Source organism: Anneissia japonica, unplaced genomic scaffold, assembly GCF_011630105.1.
Source record: "Anneissia japonica isolate Jap-2015-1 unplaced genomic scaffold, ASM1163010v1 scaffold6030_len697274_cov183, whole genome shotgun sequence".
Lineage (NCBI taxonomy): Eukaryota > Metazoa > Echinodermata > Crinoidea > Comatulida > Comatulidae > Anneissia > Anneissia japonica.
The window spans coordinates 318,968-332,805 of record NW_022721381.1 but is presented as its reverse complement, the minus strand read 5'-3'; the positions used below and the strand labels follow the sequence as shown (position 1 = coordinate 332,805).

The window sequence follows — 13,838 nt, the reverse complement described above, 5'->3', positions numbered from 1 at the left end:
CGTCATCACAATAGCCACAATTCGGGGAGAAAAAAAAATGTATATGTATTTGTTTACATATTAAATATACAGTAGCCCAAAACCGATTAAATAAGCCTTGAAATCCCTAAATTGTCATATATTTCGCCCACTGGAACAATTTCGAGACGCCCGACCACGCCCACTTTTTTTGTTTGGGACATCTCCACCCCCGCCCCCGTTGGGGATCTTGGACCCTCGTCGGGCAAATCCTGGCGCCACCACTGGCAATAATGTCTATGGGACGGGGCCAAGCTGAAAAGGTCTTTTAGTATATCATAATTTAAAGCATGGGGGAAAGGTGACGTTTTATTGCGTTGTCGGCCTACCGTTATAGAATTCAATATTTTTTTAACAACTTAGTAATTCTAATGATTTTCTATTGAACAGGATTTCTAATAACTGTATAACCCTTTGTATTGATTTTTGATTATTGATAAGTATTGATCGATTTATTGTAGATAACCGAAGATAAGGTATTCTGCATGTTCTGGGATATAAACAAAATGTGAGCAAAAATATAACAATTTTTATTTTGAAAGCATGTTTAGTCCTAATTGTAAAACTTTGATCTTAAATTTTCAGATTCGGTTGACAGTGGAATGTCTTAAAACTATTCATATCGTATAATAATTTCTTGTTCCGCCACTGCTTCTGCGCGTATTGCCATTCTCAGTATGTATGTTCTGGCCCTAAACGTTGCTTAATTTATATAAAAAAGCAAAAATAGATCACATTTTATATGTCGTACTTTTTCCATAATTAATTTAAATTTTCCTTATTTTTTGTGGTAAAATGTGAAGGAAGCATGTCACCCTAAAAACCATACATCAAATAAGTTTTTCAACTTCCAAAATGAGAGAGAGATGGAGCAAAATGAGTTTTTGCTGATTAACAGAAACATTTACTAAAAGAAACATCATATCATCGATTAATTTATTAGGCAGTTTGAATTGAAGGGAAACAATTCCTTAGTCATGGTTGAAAAATATTCTTCAAGTTTATTAGCAGAATCAATTAATTCAGTGTACGGAAAATGAATGGGCTTCACGTCATTACTATTTGACTTTTTTTACTTGTAAGGGTTTGGTCGGACAAGGGATGTCAGGTGACAAATGCTTCTCAAACAGAAACCAGCTGTGTGTGTAACCATACTACAAGCTACAGTATTTTAGTGCAAGTTACAGACAACAAGGTTTGGGGGAAAAACTGATTATTAACTTTTGTCATAATTTGTGTTTTTCATCATTAATCATAAGCGATGCTAAATTGTATGACATGCGACAACTCAAGCTCCCTGTTAAGTGAAAAACTCCTTTCATTAAATTAAAAATTATTAACTCACATTATGTGTTGCTAAGCAACTGTGGCGCGTAATAGTATAACAGAGAGTAAATAAAGTACCATAAAAACATAACGCTATAACAGATGAATAATGTGACAATTTTGTATGATGAGTACGTTTAATATGTCTATTTTTATGTGTTTGGAAGTAATTAAGGATACGTAATGGAATGTAACAAATAAAATACTAAATAAAAAAGAACAAAGGAAAGATATAAGAAAGAGGAGAATGAAAAAGCGGAAAATTAATTATATAAAAATAAGGAAAATAATGAAAATAAAATAAAAACCATAAAAAATAAAAACAAAAAGAAAACAAATAAAGAAAATTTTATTTTATTTTATTTTCTATTTGTATTAATGTATTTGAATTAATGTATTCTTTCTTTCCCTTTTTACTTTTATCGAATTCCTGTACAATGTTAAAGAAGTAGTTGTATACAAAGATATAAATTGTATAAATTCCTTACATTGGGGACATTATACTCTGTAGAGGCTCCTTATACATTGATTGCTTTTTTATTGTCCTGATTGTTGACAAATAATGATTTTTTTTTCTTCTTGTTTCATTAGTACATTTCACATGACATTTTTTTTATTGTGCTTTGAAGTAATTAAAAGAAAGTAAAAAGTAATAAATAGAATACAGAAAAATGAATTTGAATAAAAATATATATAAAAAAGAAGAAAAAAATAATTATATAACAATAAGAAAAATAAGAAAAAAAAATAAAAGCATAAAATATACAGAAAACAAATAAAGAACATATGAAGAGATTTAAGAAAATCTTATTTCCTGATACAATTAATGTAGATTCTTTTTTTTCTTCTTGTTTATATCGAATTTCTTAACAAGGTAAAGCTTTATTTTGTAGGCCTATACAAATAATAATTATCTGATGTGGCTTTATTTTACTTCACTGTTGTTAACACAAATTTTGAGTTTGAGAAAAATGCTTTTGTTTCTGAAAATTGTGCTTTTTGTGTCTCTGCCCCCTCGGGGCATGATCTGGCAATTAAAGACGGTGGAGGTGCATGATGGGTCATGTGTCCTCTTAAGTACGTTATTACTGTACAAAAGTCATAAAAAAATACACCACACATTTCTTGAACCGAATCCCCATGTAGATACTTTATTAGTAAACATAATACAGTAAGGCCCCAAGTAGGGCAGTATGGAGCATGCACACACGCTCCCATTGGGAGCCGGTTTTTTTTTCTGTCAATGTCTATGTAACTTTTTTTAATGAAATGTTGAATTTAAAAAAAAATGTGGCTCTGGTCACATGATTCGTCTCACACCTATGATATGATTACGTGAGACTATACAAAATGCGACACTTGAACTTGCGGTTTTCCAATAGACTGAGATATATTTTCAGGTTTCCAGTTTCAATGACGTCACTTTGACCGTCCTTTCGCAAGTACTTCTCATCATTTCCACTGTGGCTCTCATATTTGGAGTTCTCATTCTATTTTGTTTGAGGTATGAATGTCTTTTATAAGCATGTGTTTACACACATTGTTCTATATCGTGCGAAGATAGAGATAGACTTAAAATTCCGTAGGACGTTATTAAAACGCATCTCTCATAGTTTGAATTAAACTCGATTTTAAACCAATGTGTATTAGCAGGTATTATGGCTGTCCATCTTCGAATTAAAACAATGACTTTGGTTGGAAAGATGATTATCGGCCACACATTTCAACATCGAGTGATCTCAACCATGTCACTGGCTGTAATGTAGCGTGTAGGCTCGTGTGCCATTTACGGCGCGCATTGGTGTAAGAGAGGCATAGTACATTAATAGGCGAATGTAGTGGTCATGTGACATTGACTGACTATTGTAACTGTACTGTGGAGTTAATGATTTTCCTACAAGCCTCATCCGAATTACTATTTTTCTTATTTTAAACATGGCCAGGAGCTTGCATAAATGTTCAACATTCAACTACGCGGAAATTTTTTTTTCTGTGTGTGCAATTTGAAGATTTAATGGCGTTTGAAGCCTCAAGATATGAATAAATCTGAAATAAGATTACATTGTAGGCTTAATATATATTTCAATAAGTTATTTATGCGATATGATTTGATATTGACGATGGCACAAAAATCTCGACACATTTTATTGTATGATTAAGTTCAATACTAACACACAGGCCCCGATGACGTAAATTGAATTATTGACTCCTGAATTGTGTTTATTAATTTCTCTAGAAAACTCAGTAAATGTGTCCGTACAAGTATTCATAAACACTTGATGATCACATTGGCTCTGTCGCACATACTGTTTCTGGGAGGCACCGACAAAACATCGAGTAACGTAAGATCATTTAGCCTATGCTACTATGCTTTATTATTTATTTTTCAATTCTTGAAAACTATTGCCTAAACCATGATTTGAATCTAGGACTTTCTGCTGTCCATGCAGATGGCTTAATCGCATGGGCCAATGCGGCTTAGTTAAGAATTCAGATCCGATTAAGGCAATTATTATTTACACTCTTTGTACATGCATAGTTGAACGGCACTAAGTTATCGATGCACCGCTAAAACAGAGGTAAACATAATACGCGCCCTCGTATTAAGCGTCTGAACGAGATCTCCAAAAACATATTTTTCATACATACATACATCATTGTTTGTATTTAGGCCTACACAACTATTTGTTTTTATGTATGTATCACATACATTTTGCCTGAATCATCATGTATATTTATTCAGGCAACTAACAAATTATCTCTATTGAAACAGATTTTCTTCCTTAATCAGGTCGGGTGCACAGTCATAGCGGCCGCTCTTCTTTACCTGCTACTCGCCGTGTTCATGTGGATGTTAGCTGAAGCCGTTTATCTCTACTACAAAATATTCGATATCAACGGGACCAGTGTCCGTTACAGAACGATATCTGTATACATTATTTGTTGTTATGGTGCACCGATGTTAGTCGTTGGGGTCGCCCTTGCTTGCAATGTTGATGGATTTGGTACTGACAATGCGTGAGTTCATAAGAATAATATTAAATCATAAATATTACTACAACAACCATAATAGGTTTATACTAACTATAATAATAATGATGACAATACAGCTGATTATGATGCTGAGGATGATGATGATGATGATGATGATGCAGATGATGATGGTGAAGATGGCAATGATAATGGTGTTGGAAATGACAGTGCTATTGTTAATTTGGTATTAATGGCAATGATGAGGAAGCAGTCATATTATACAACTGCACCGTGGTAATGATAATGACATTTATAATAACTTACGACGAAGCCTGACTGATAGCAGGCGAAATTGTCAACAACAAAACAGTAAGATTTGGTTTAAGAGGGAACAAGGAATTGTATATATTTATTTATAGTAATATATATAATAACGCCAAAAACGATGATAAAAACTACAACAATTGCAAAGGTACTGCATTGATAACGACACTGTACATCCTAGGTTTAAGGCCTAAATAATTACGGAAATTAATTTAATTAATCTGTTAGAATAGAAAACATAGATTCTTCTTCAGTGGTCATTCGAACAAAATAAATTTTAATTAACATCGTGTTTTTTATAATATTTTTCTTGGTATACTGTTATTTCTGGTAATCTTTTACTAAAATCAGCAATTTTAGTAATAATTTTCTTATGTTTCAAATCCAGGTGTTGGTTAACTCCGTCTAATGGCCACATCTGGGCGTTCTCAGGACCAGCATTGATAATATGTTTGGTAAGCAGTCTTTGAAAACAACATGATAAATAATAATGATATCTGTCCTATCTTATTTAAACCATGCTTGAACTAACATACTTAAAAGCATGTTCAATATTAAATCAGTTTAGTTATAGCAGGAGGTCGTCTACGGGCATTTTTTTTTGTCACACAAAGACTTACATAAAGCATTCTTGGATAGAAGTTCGAGTAGAATCCACGATCCCCCAAGTACAGACGGCACTGACAAGTAGATTAGCTCTCAATTACAAACTATAGATTATTCCTTTCAAGTTAAAAAACGCACAGGTATGAATAATACCGATCCTAACGTTAGAAATGTATCCGATGATGCTAAAAAAGAGAGATACGTATTAGAAGTGGTCCTACGCCTTAATCGAGATGATGTAGGAAAGAAAAGAGTATTTTTGTCATTGGGAGTTTTCCCCTCATTTTAATTTGTATTTTATATTACCCGTGTTGTATATTTTTGACAGGCCAACTTAGCTCTTATTTTCAAAGTTGCTAAAACAATTTACGTGCGTTCCAAAGGACATAAGACAGCTCAACAACAGAAGGAGATTGCGATGACTGGGTAAGTAGGTATATGCGATCGTATGTTTAATATCATATAATAATAATAATAATAATAATAATAATAATAATAATAATAATAATAATAATTATTATTATTATTATTAAAATCACAATTGTTATTAGGACCTATTGCTTGCTTGCTACGGTGTTGTCTTTTGTTGAGCTGTCTTACTATGTGTATATATCTCTTAATGTAATGCTCCAATATAGCCTATATGCATTTACATGTATGCCAACTACAGAAAACTCAAATGAAAGGCCTCAGCATAGATAATACTATTAATAGTTATCATTATGTATATGTATAAATATAATTCTGATTATTAAATTAACTTGATATGACAGGAAAGCTGTGAAGGGCGCCCTCATACTCGTGCCGTTATTGGGTGTTACTTGGTTGTTTGGTGTATTTGCTTTCAACAAAGCAACGACGTTTTTCTCCTATATGTTCGTTATTTTGAACGGAAGCCAAGGACTTGCTATATTCCTGGTATGCATCGTGTTAAGTCCACAGGTAGGTAATGGGTTCCTGACATTTTACATATAAAAACTTGAAAAAAAAATTCCATCAATGCACACTTGATAGGCCTACAGTAGGTATGTACCGGTTGCAACCAACTAAACTGCAACTATAACTATAGAAGAAAATACATTACCTTCACAATTTTAATAAAACACAAGATGTGCTCCATTGTATATTGTTAGTTTTTGACATAATTCTTTTAGACGCAATATCGGTAATTAATATCGGTTCAGTTAATTGATATTAATATCATTAACTACATTCTTTCATTCCCTATTCAGGGAATTTATTCAAGTACATGGGCCGTTGGCCCTAATGCTAAACATAATTTATTGTAACATAATACATTTGTTTCTTTTTTCAAACGCGAAGTAGACGTATTTTGCTAAACTATTAATATATTTTGTATTTGAAAATAATAGACAGAGCTTGTGAATAGATGGATATAAGTAAATACATTTTGGAATATATTTGCTCCTTAAATCAGCATAATATGGGCATTGTAAAATAAAGTGAAATTCATCTTCAATAATATTGTTATTACATATCTTGCAGATTCTTTTGTCACCTCCCCTTTTCAATCTCAAGTTCCAGTATGCCTAACCTTAACTTTGTCAATAACCGTCTGTGTTTTAAATTACTAACATTCGTATAATGATAGCTTAAGCTTATTTCTTTTTTATACAGAGTGAATAACCTAAGTCTAGAATATAAACTAAATTTCTCAATACACTTTTTGTTTTTCAATATCACAAAGACACAACTTAAATTCATTCGGAAAAGAGGTTTTGTCGTATACAAACTGTTGAAACCAAATGTAACCAAATCCATTAAAACAAAGTAATTGTTTAACCTGTAGTGCCCAGCAGTTCTCGTTTCTACTAACTTTTCTCAACTGAAACTCATAGCATTTAAATACAAATTTATCATGATTTAATGAAATAATGTGTAACCAAAATCTAATAACGGTCATTAAACAATTTATTTTAAGCGGTAGTCTCCCCATTTCCGAGATAACAGCGACATTTGGTGCATTATTTCCAACTTCTGATAAATATTTACAAAAATTTTATATGGGTTTTTTTCAATATTGGAATTATCGAACAATCCCCAAATTTCGCTTCCGTAAATTAAAATGGGGAGGATTTTGGCGTCAAAAAGAAAGTTCCATGTACTGATTGGTATGAATGTTAAGTTACGGTGAATAAATGATTTTAAACAAAATAAACCTTGATTTGCTTTTTGACAGTTGTGTTCAATAGCAGTGTTCCATGATCCATTTGAATTAAAGATAACACCTATATAATTGTATGAGGTTTTGAATTTGTAATTGATGATTCTTGTAATACCATTTTTCAATTTTTCTGAGTCTTCCTCCTTTTTTTAATACAACAGTAATTTTACTAGCCACACCATTAGGTAAAGTAAAACAAGTTCTCGTAATCTCGAAAGCTCGGATGAGGGCAGTTATATAATAGAGGCAGTAGCGTATTTTGGCCCTAACGGCCACCCATACAAAAAAGATTATAAGAAACTCGCTCTACACCCTTTGTTATTATGTTACTGTGACAAGATGATCTGTCTAAGCTATTTGGTTATGTCTTCACTTACACGCTGAAGAAGGTTGTAGGAACAACCGAAATATAAGTGAAACTTATAAATAAATATTTTTGTGTTCCTTAAGTCTACCTTCGATGTCTGTATTTTCATTTACCATCGTCTCCATATTTTTCTATATATATATATATATATATATATATATTGGTTTTTATTATGTAATACGTTGGCTTTTAAATGACATAGAATAAATAATAATATATACACCGAAAAGCACTGACGTTAAGACTTCATATGGTATGGTTCACCACATAATATGAATAAAATAAATGTGGCTATATTCAAGTTTATATGCCTCAGGCAAAGAAACATATTACGGTATATTAAGCGAATTAGTAATGTTGTTATGAAATCCTATAAATCAAACTTGGAAACAATTATTCAAACTAAATTCTGTGGGTGTTATCCGTTGATTTTGTTTAATTATCTTATGCCTAACCAGGTAGGCCTACCACATTCAGGCATTATACTTGATTTCAAATGAACACTAAAACTCAAATAAATAGTGCAATAACTCTAAAATAAATGTGCACTTACCACAGTAACTTTCAATTTTTTTCGGTAAAACTGAGCTTTAATAAGCTTGATCTGGTAGTACAGCACCTCATTCCAGGATGTTAACATCTCTAGAGAGCATGTTAAAGCCGGTCTGTATTATCAGGGAACATTGAAATTGGATGGTATTATGAATATGACGAATATTTGAAAACAAATCAGAATAACAGTGTTTTATATATTATTGTTAGACCTGAAATGTATAGATTTAAGAAGTATTTGAAATCCACAAATAGCTATGGCTATTATGGCAAAATGTAAATAGATTATTATTTATTGTTGTAGAATACAAACAGTGCCTTAACGAGGTCACGAGAAAGTGTTGGGACACTGTGTCACAAAAGGGGCAGTATTTTAGTATCAGAGCGAATTCCCTCTTTACATTTATGAATATTCAAGTAGAAAAGATTGCATCGTAGGCATTGTCAAAACCGTTCAAAATAATTATAATTGTGTGCAGATTCAATTTTTATTTTCACACAGATTATTATATTTAGATTTTGAATATATTAATATACAACAACAATTATAATTTACGTGCATCGTAATAATCGTGCTCCTTTACTTCACCCGCTGAGAACCCGTAAGATGGTAAAATAATAAAAAAGTAATAAAAAAAAAAAACGGCTTATTTTAGTTGCCAATGTTTTGCATTAGTTGCCATATTATTTTCAAATGAATCTTTGAAAAAAGCTAAAGTTTGTATTTCTTTGTAACTTCTTGAAAACGAAAAGCTGATTTTGTAGTGTTTGAATTGATCAATATTTTATCCTAAATTTTTTAATTTTGAAAATGTTTGGTAGATCATCAGCCCCTAGTATACTGAACACATAGCGATTGAGGGATGGATAGAGAGATAAAGGAGATATTGTTATATAGTGTTAAGATAACCAACACTATATAGGCCAATTCAACTATACCACTGAACTGAATTTTTACCTCACTAACCCATTAGATACCTGTTGAATGTCTCCTTAATTATTGTATATAAAATCTTTGACAGGACAATAGCCAATTCGTGACGACAAGCCCAAGTGGTCATTTGATTTATAAAATAAGCTCAATTGAGAGACAGCTTGTTACTAAATATAAGTTAAGTTCTACCCCCAAAGTTGTTATATTATGTGACCAATAGAAACTCCCCAAAATGATGTAATAGTCAAATGATTAGGATAAGGTGATATCTTTCAACCAATCAGAGAAAGTCCACTACACCCCAAGCTTGTATGAAAAGTAAAGTATTAGTTATCTAGAGAGGACTTCCTTCTGATACCTTGAAGGCTCACGTCTCACAACCCTACTTGTGTATCATGCAGTAGAATAGTAGCATTGAATAAACGCTTTGCATTATAACCACAAGAGATGTAGTCAGTTCAGTTATTGAAAGTAAACCATCTCGCTTGTCATATCACTACAATATTACATAGTGAAGATCCAGTCTTTGCATCCGGAACATAACATTGGAATCGGGAATACCAACTTGAGCATTACATGGCGGACTGCCATACATAATATTAAAATATTAGGACGAAATATCGATTAATCGATATCGGTTAAATAGTACGGCAATGAAAAATTAATAATTGACATCTATAATATAATTATTATTTCTTATATTATGCTCGAATTCTTAAAATGAATCTAAACGTTGGAGAAATGTAAAGGTGCTATTTCCTCCTTGTTTCATACCTCAGCACTAACAATGATGGGGCTGAAATCGGTTTGGAGTGGATAAAGTAAATACATCAAAGACAAATGTTTTTAATTTATTTCCATGGTACATCACACGTTAATAGATCCTATGGTTGCAAGTTGCCGAAAATCGCTGCTAAAAGATCATTCTTAGAGCTTCATTTTGACTATAAAACGGTGATGTGATACGTAGTACGATATAAATTCTAAACATCGTTCTTACTAAATTAATCTATATTAAAATACTAACTCCCATTTGACAATATCCCCTGTATTTGTGAAAGTTTAGTGGGTTGAATATAAGATTATTATATTAATGGATATGATGACGGTGAGAAGTTGACATTTTGATTCATAGGAGAAATGATTAGGCCTAAACATTTCCATGACAACAACTCGTTTTTAATGGGTGGAGCCTACGCTAGTGACGAGACGCACTTGAATTGAATTAAGGATTAGTACTGTACTTGAACATCTGAAAAGCACGCGGGGAACATAATTTTGGAGATGTCTGCTTCAGTCAAAATGTTAGCAGGTTGCCGATTTTCTGTCTCAATTAATCGTTTACTGGTTCTAATTTTGACGTGCCTATTTATTGAAGACTCGCAAGGTATGGATATGATTTTAAATTTAGTTGAGCAATAGCAAAAATGTAAAAATCAATAAAATATAAATTATTGGTGTGGAATACAACAGTGGCTTAACGACGTCACGAGAAAGAGTTTGAGAGTCAGTAAGTGTCAAGCAAGTTGCAGAAGGTATGGTATTTGAGATAATAGGTAGTTTTCGGTGGACGACTTTAACGTTAAGGTTAAGGGATGATGTCAATAAGAAAAATACCCCACCGAATAATATAAACGAGTGGTACAGGGTAAAGACAACTTGATTTCTTGCTTCGAACAGGGTATCCATTAGAGAAGTCTTATGAAGATAAGCCTATCTAATAGTGACGTTAGAGGGTCGAGACCAGGCCATACCGCCTGGTTTAAATTGACAAAAATAGAAAAATGTTAAATACAGACACAATTTGTACATGCATTAGCCTACTACCTATAGTCCTGTTAGATTACGTAAAATGAAGTGTTAAATATATGCGTAAGTATGTTAACTGGTTAAATAAATCTAACGTCAATATGTAAAAAGCAAAGAAAGGAAGAAGAATATAAAAGAAACTTGGAGCGGCTTATAATTGTATACCGAAAGTGTTATATAATAATGATAATAGGTCATTATTACATTTTACGAGTTTGTAGTAAATTTTGGACACTAATCATTAGAGGTCAAGGTGTCAAGCCTACACGTTAAATAATTCGACATCCCCCCCCCCCTTTTTTTTTTTTCTGGAAGCTAAAATAAGAAAGTAAAAGAAAAAAATGATCCTCCAAAATGTCTCAGAGGTTATTTTCGGGCGTCTAGAACACATAAACTGTCAATCAATAAATGCTGTCTCTTATACACATCTAGATGTGTATCCCCCCCCCATTTGGGACATCTCTGGATCCGCCCCTAAGTAAATCCCCCAGTTTACCTAAACACATTTATGAATATTGAGGTTTAAAATATTGCATTGAAGGCAAAATCGTTCAAAATAATTGTATTGTGTGATTCTAGATTCTACTTTTGTTTTCACACACAGATTATTTCTGTTCTTCGTGCATGTTTTCATTTGCGTGCATCGTATTATCGTGCTTCTTACAAGATGATGCAAATTTCTTGTAGCATTTTTACTTCGATGTCCGTTTACTATTTCAGTTTTTAGGCCTATAATAACTTTAGATCCGGGAATTTGTATTTTTATAAAGGGAGTGTGAGTTCACATAGATATTCGTGTTATTGGTAGTTATTGGTGTCTTTTTTTTAAATGAATATATATAGTTAAATACGTGTTGCGTTAGAGGAGTACGCGCAGATTGTTGAAGATATGTTAACCAATCAAAAACGTCAGCGGAAATCAAATTAAAGCGCTTTGTAACCAAGGCACAGCATCGTAGGCAGGGTGTATAAGCGTCGGAAAATAGTTCAGTTTTCTTTGCTATAAAAATCACCTTTCCCGTGGGTATATTTTGGCAAAATTTTTGTGTGTTGTAGATATAAAATTGAACTATAATATATTCATAAAAAAACACGTTTTGTTGCAATTATGTCCTATACACTTTCCCTCTAATACCATATGCATTAACCTTTGAAAGAAAAATAAAGATAAATAATGGAAATGCACAACGTGTCTGTGTGTCATCCTTGTCATTGTTGTGTGAATGTTGATTGTTGACCCCGGTCCTAGAAACGTTACAATATTACGTTACTGAGACACCAGTATCCAAAATACTTGACCAGTGGTCAACAACCTCCAACAATTGTATTGTGTTTGACAAACCAGAGCGAAAACCAGGCTGAAAGAGATGTTATATTATTTCTATCAAGTTCCATTACCTTTTTCCTTCATCCTATACAGAACACAGCTGCCCGAATCATAACTGGCACACAGAAAGAAATTTGAACACATCACACCTGCACTTCAGCAACTTCATTTGCACTCGATTTCAAAAGAGTTACTCTTAAGATTTGATTAATTGTATTTAAAACATTACATGGTTTTGGTCCCAATTATCTCAGTGACCACTTCGTAGTAAGAAAAAAAACCACTCACGCAGTCTTCGCTCCAGTGGCAAGTCACTGTTTTTCGAACCTCATTCTTTTAATTCATCGATAATTGTCTGTAGATGCTCCAAACCCTGGAACAGCCTATCAGTTCCTCTTTGCTCCCTCAAAACTAATCGGACTTCAAACATGCTCTTAAGACACATCTGATGGGGCTACAATCTGAAATGGGTTAGTTAATTATTTTTTTGTAATTTAGGCTAGTTAACAGGCCTACTTGAGTTATTTCAGCTCATGTGAGTCGTGAACCAGTGAGCGCTTATTGGAGTGATAATGCTGACTCCTCTGTTTCGGGTTTGTTTGTAGGATACTTACTGGTTTATTTTCCGATTTTGTCATTTTTTAGCTCTTATTTAATTCAAATGAATATGAGCGCTAAAACGTATTTATTATTGAAATTGACTTGAAAAAAGAAAACTGAGGGTATATCGGAACAACAGTTGCTAATTTTCATTTTGAATGAACTACACTTTCTTCTAAACTTTTACAAAAGATAATACTAAAAGCATGTGCTATATTTATGCTTATGTATAGAAATCATGCAACAATTATTATTTGTATATTATAGTAATGTGCACAAAAGCTGTGTTTCAAAACGCATGTTATACAATTGAATGCAACAATACTGATTTTGACGATGCGGTGAAAAACTGTAAATCAATAAATGCTACACTTTTATCAATCCATTCACTGGAGGAAGACAACTTTGTCAAGCACCTTGTTGAAGCTTCTAATTACGGTCATGTGTATGTAGGCCTCCAGCGAATAGATGTGACTTTATCAACTTCTTACTATTGGAATGATAACAGTTCAGTTGATTATATGTCTAATGCAACCGACCTCGAAACACATCATAATGAGAGATGCCACATAATTGACAAATCAAAAGGATATGACTGGGAAGAAGCTAGATGCTCTAAAGAATACTGTGGTATGTGCAAAATACAAGGTAATAAATATTGGCGTGTTATTTAACAGTATATATATATATACACTGACTTGATAAAGGGTTACGCCCGAAAGATCTCGTCTATTTTCTTAATAAATTTTGAGGCAAATCTATTACCATCTCTACGAGTTTTATTTTATATATATATTTGCCTATGCAGCAACTCTGA

The 13,838-nt window shown here is 32.7% G+C and overlaps 2 protein-coding genes across 5 annotated transcripts in view; both read left to right on the top strand.

Annotated features, from left to right (window-relative positions):
* Positions 1–6,536, top strand: part of LOC117111535 (adhesion G protein-coupled receptor E3-like) — an 11,842-nt gene extending 5,306 nt beyond the window's left edge. Inside the window, exons 4-12 of the mRNA XM_033254465.1 lie at positions 480–526; positions 1,102–1,213; positions 2,745–2,848; positions 3,581–3,686; positions 4,136–4,362; positions 5,030–5,096; positions 5,576–5,673; positions 6,021–6,189; positions 6,480–6,536. Of these exons, the coding sequence (XP_033110356.1) occupies positions 480–526; positions 1,102–1,213; positions 2,745–2,848; positions 3,581–3,686; positions 4,136–4,362; positions 5,030–5,096; positions 5,576–5,673; positions 6,021–6,189; positions 6,480–6,536 (987 nt within the window). The remainder of the gene's footprint in view (positions 1–479; positions 527–1,101; positions 1,214–2,744; positions 2,849–3,580; positions 3,687–4,135; positions 4,363–5,029; positions 5,097–5,575; positions 5,674–6,020; positions 6,190–6,479) is intronic.
* A 4,007-nt stretch (positions 6,537–10,543) lies between these two features.
* Positions 10,544–13,838, top strand: part of LOC117111505 — a 14,862-nt gene continuing 11,567 nt past the window's right edge. For all 4 annotated transcript variants that reach the window (XM_033254418.1, XM_033254416.1, XM_033254419.1 and 1 more), the window contains exons 1-2: positions 10,544–10,672; positions 13,289–13,651. In XM_033254418.1, the coding sequence (XP_033110309.1) occupies positions 10,570–10,672; positions 13,289–13,651 (466 nt within the window). In that variant the 5' untranslated portion in view covers positions 10,544–10,569. The remainder of the gene's footprint in view (positions 10,673–13,288; positions 13,652–13,838) is intronic.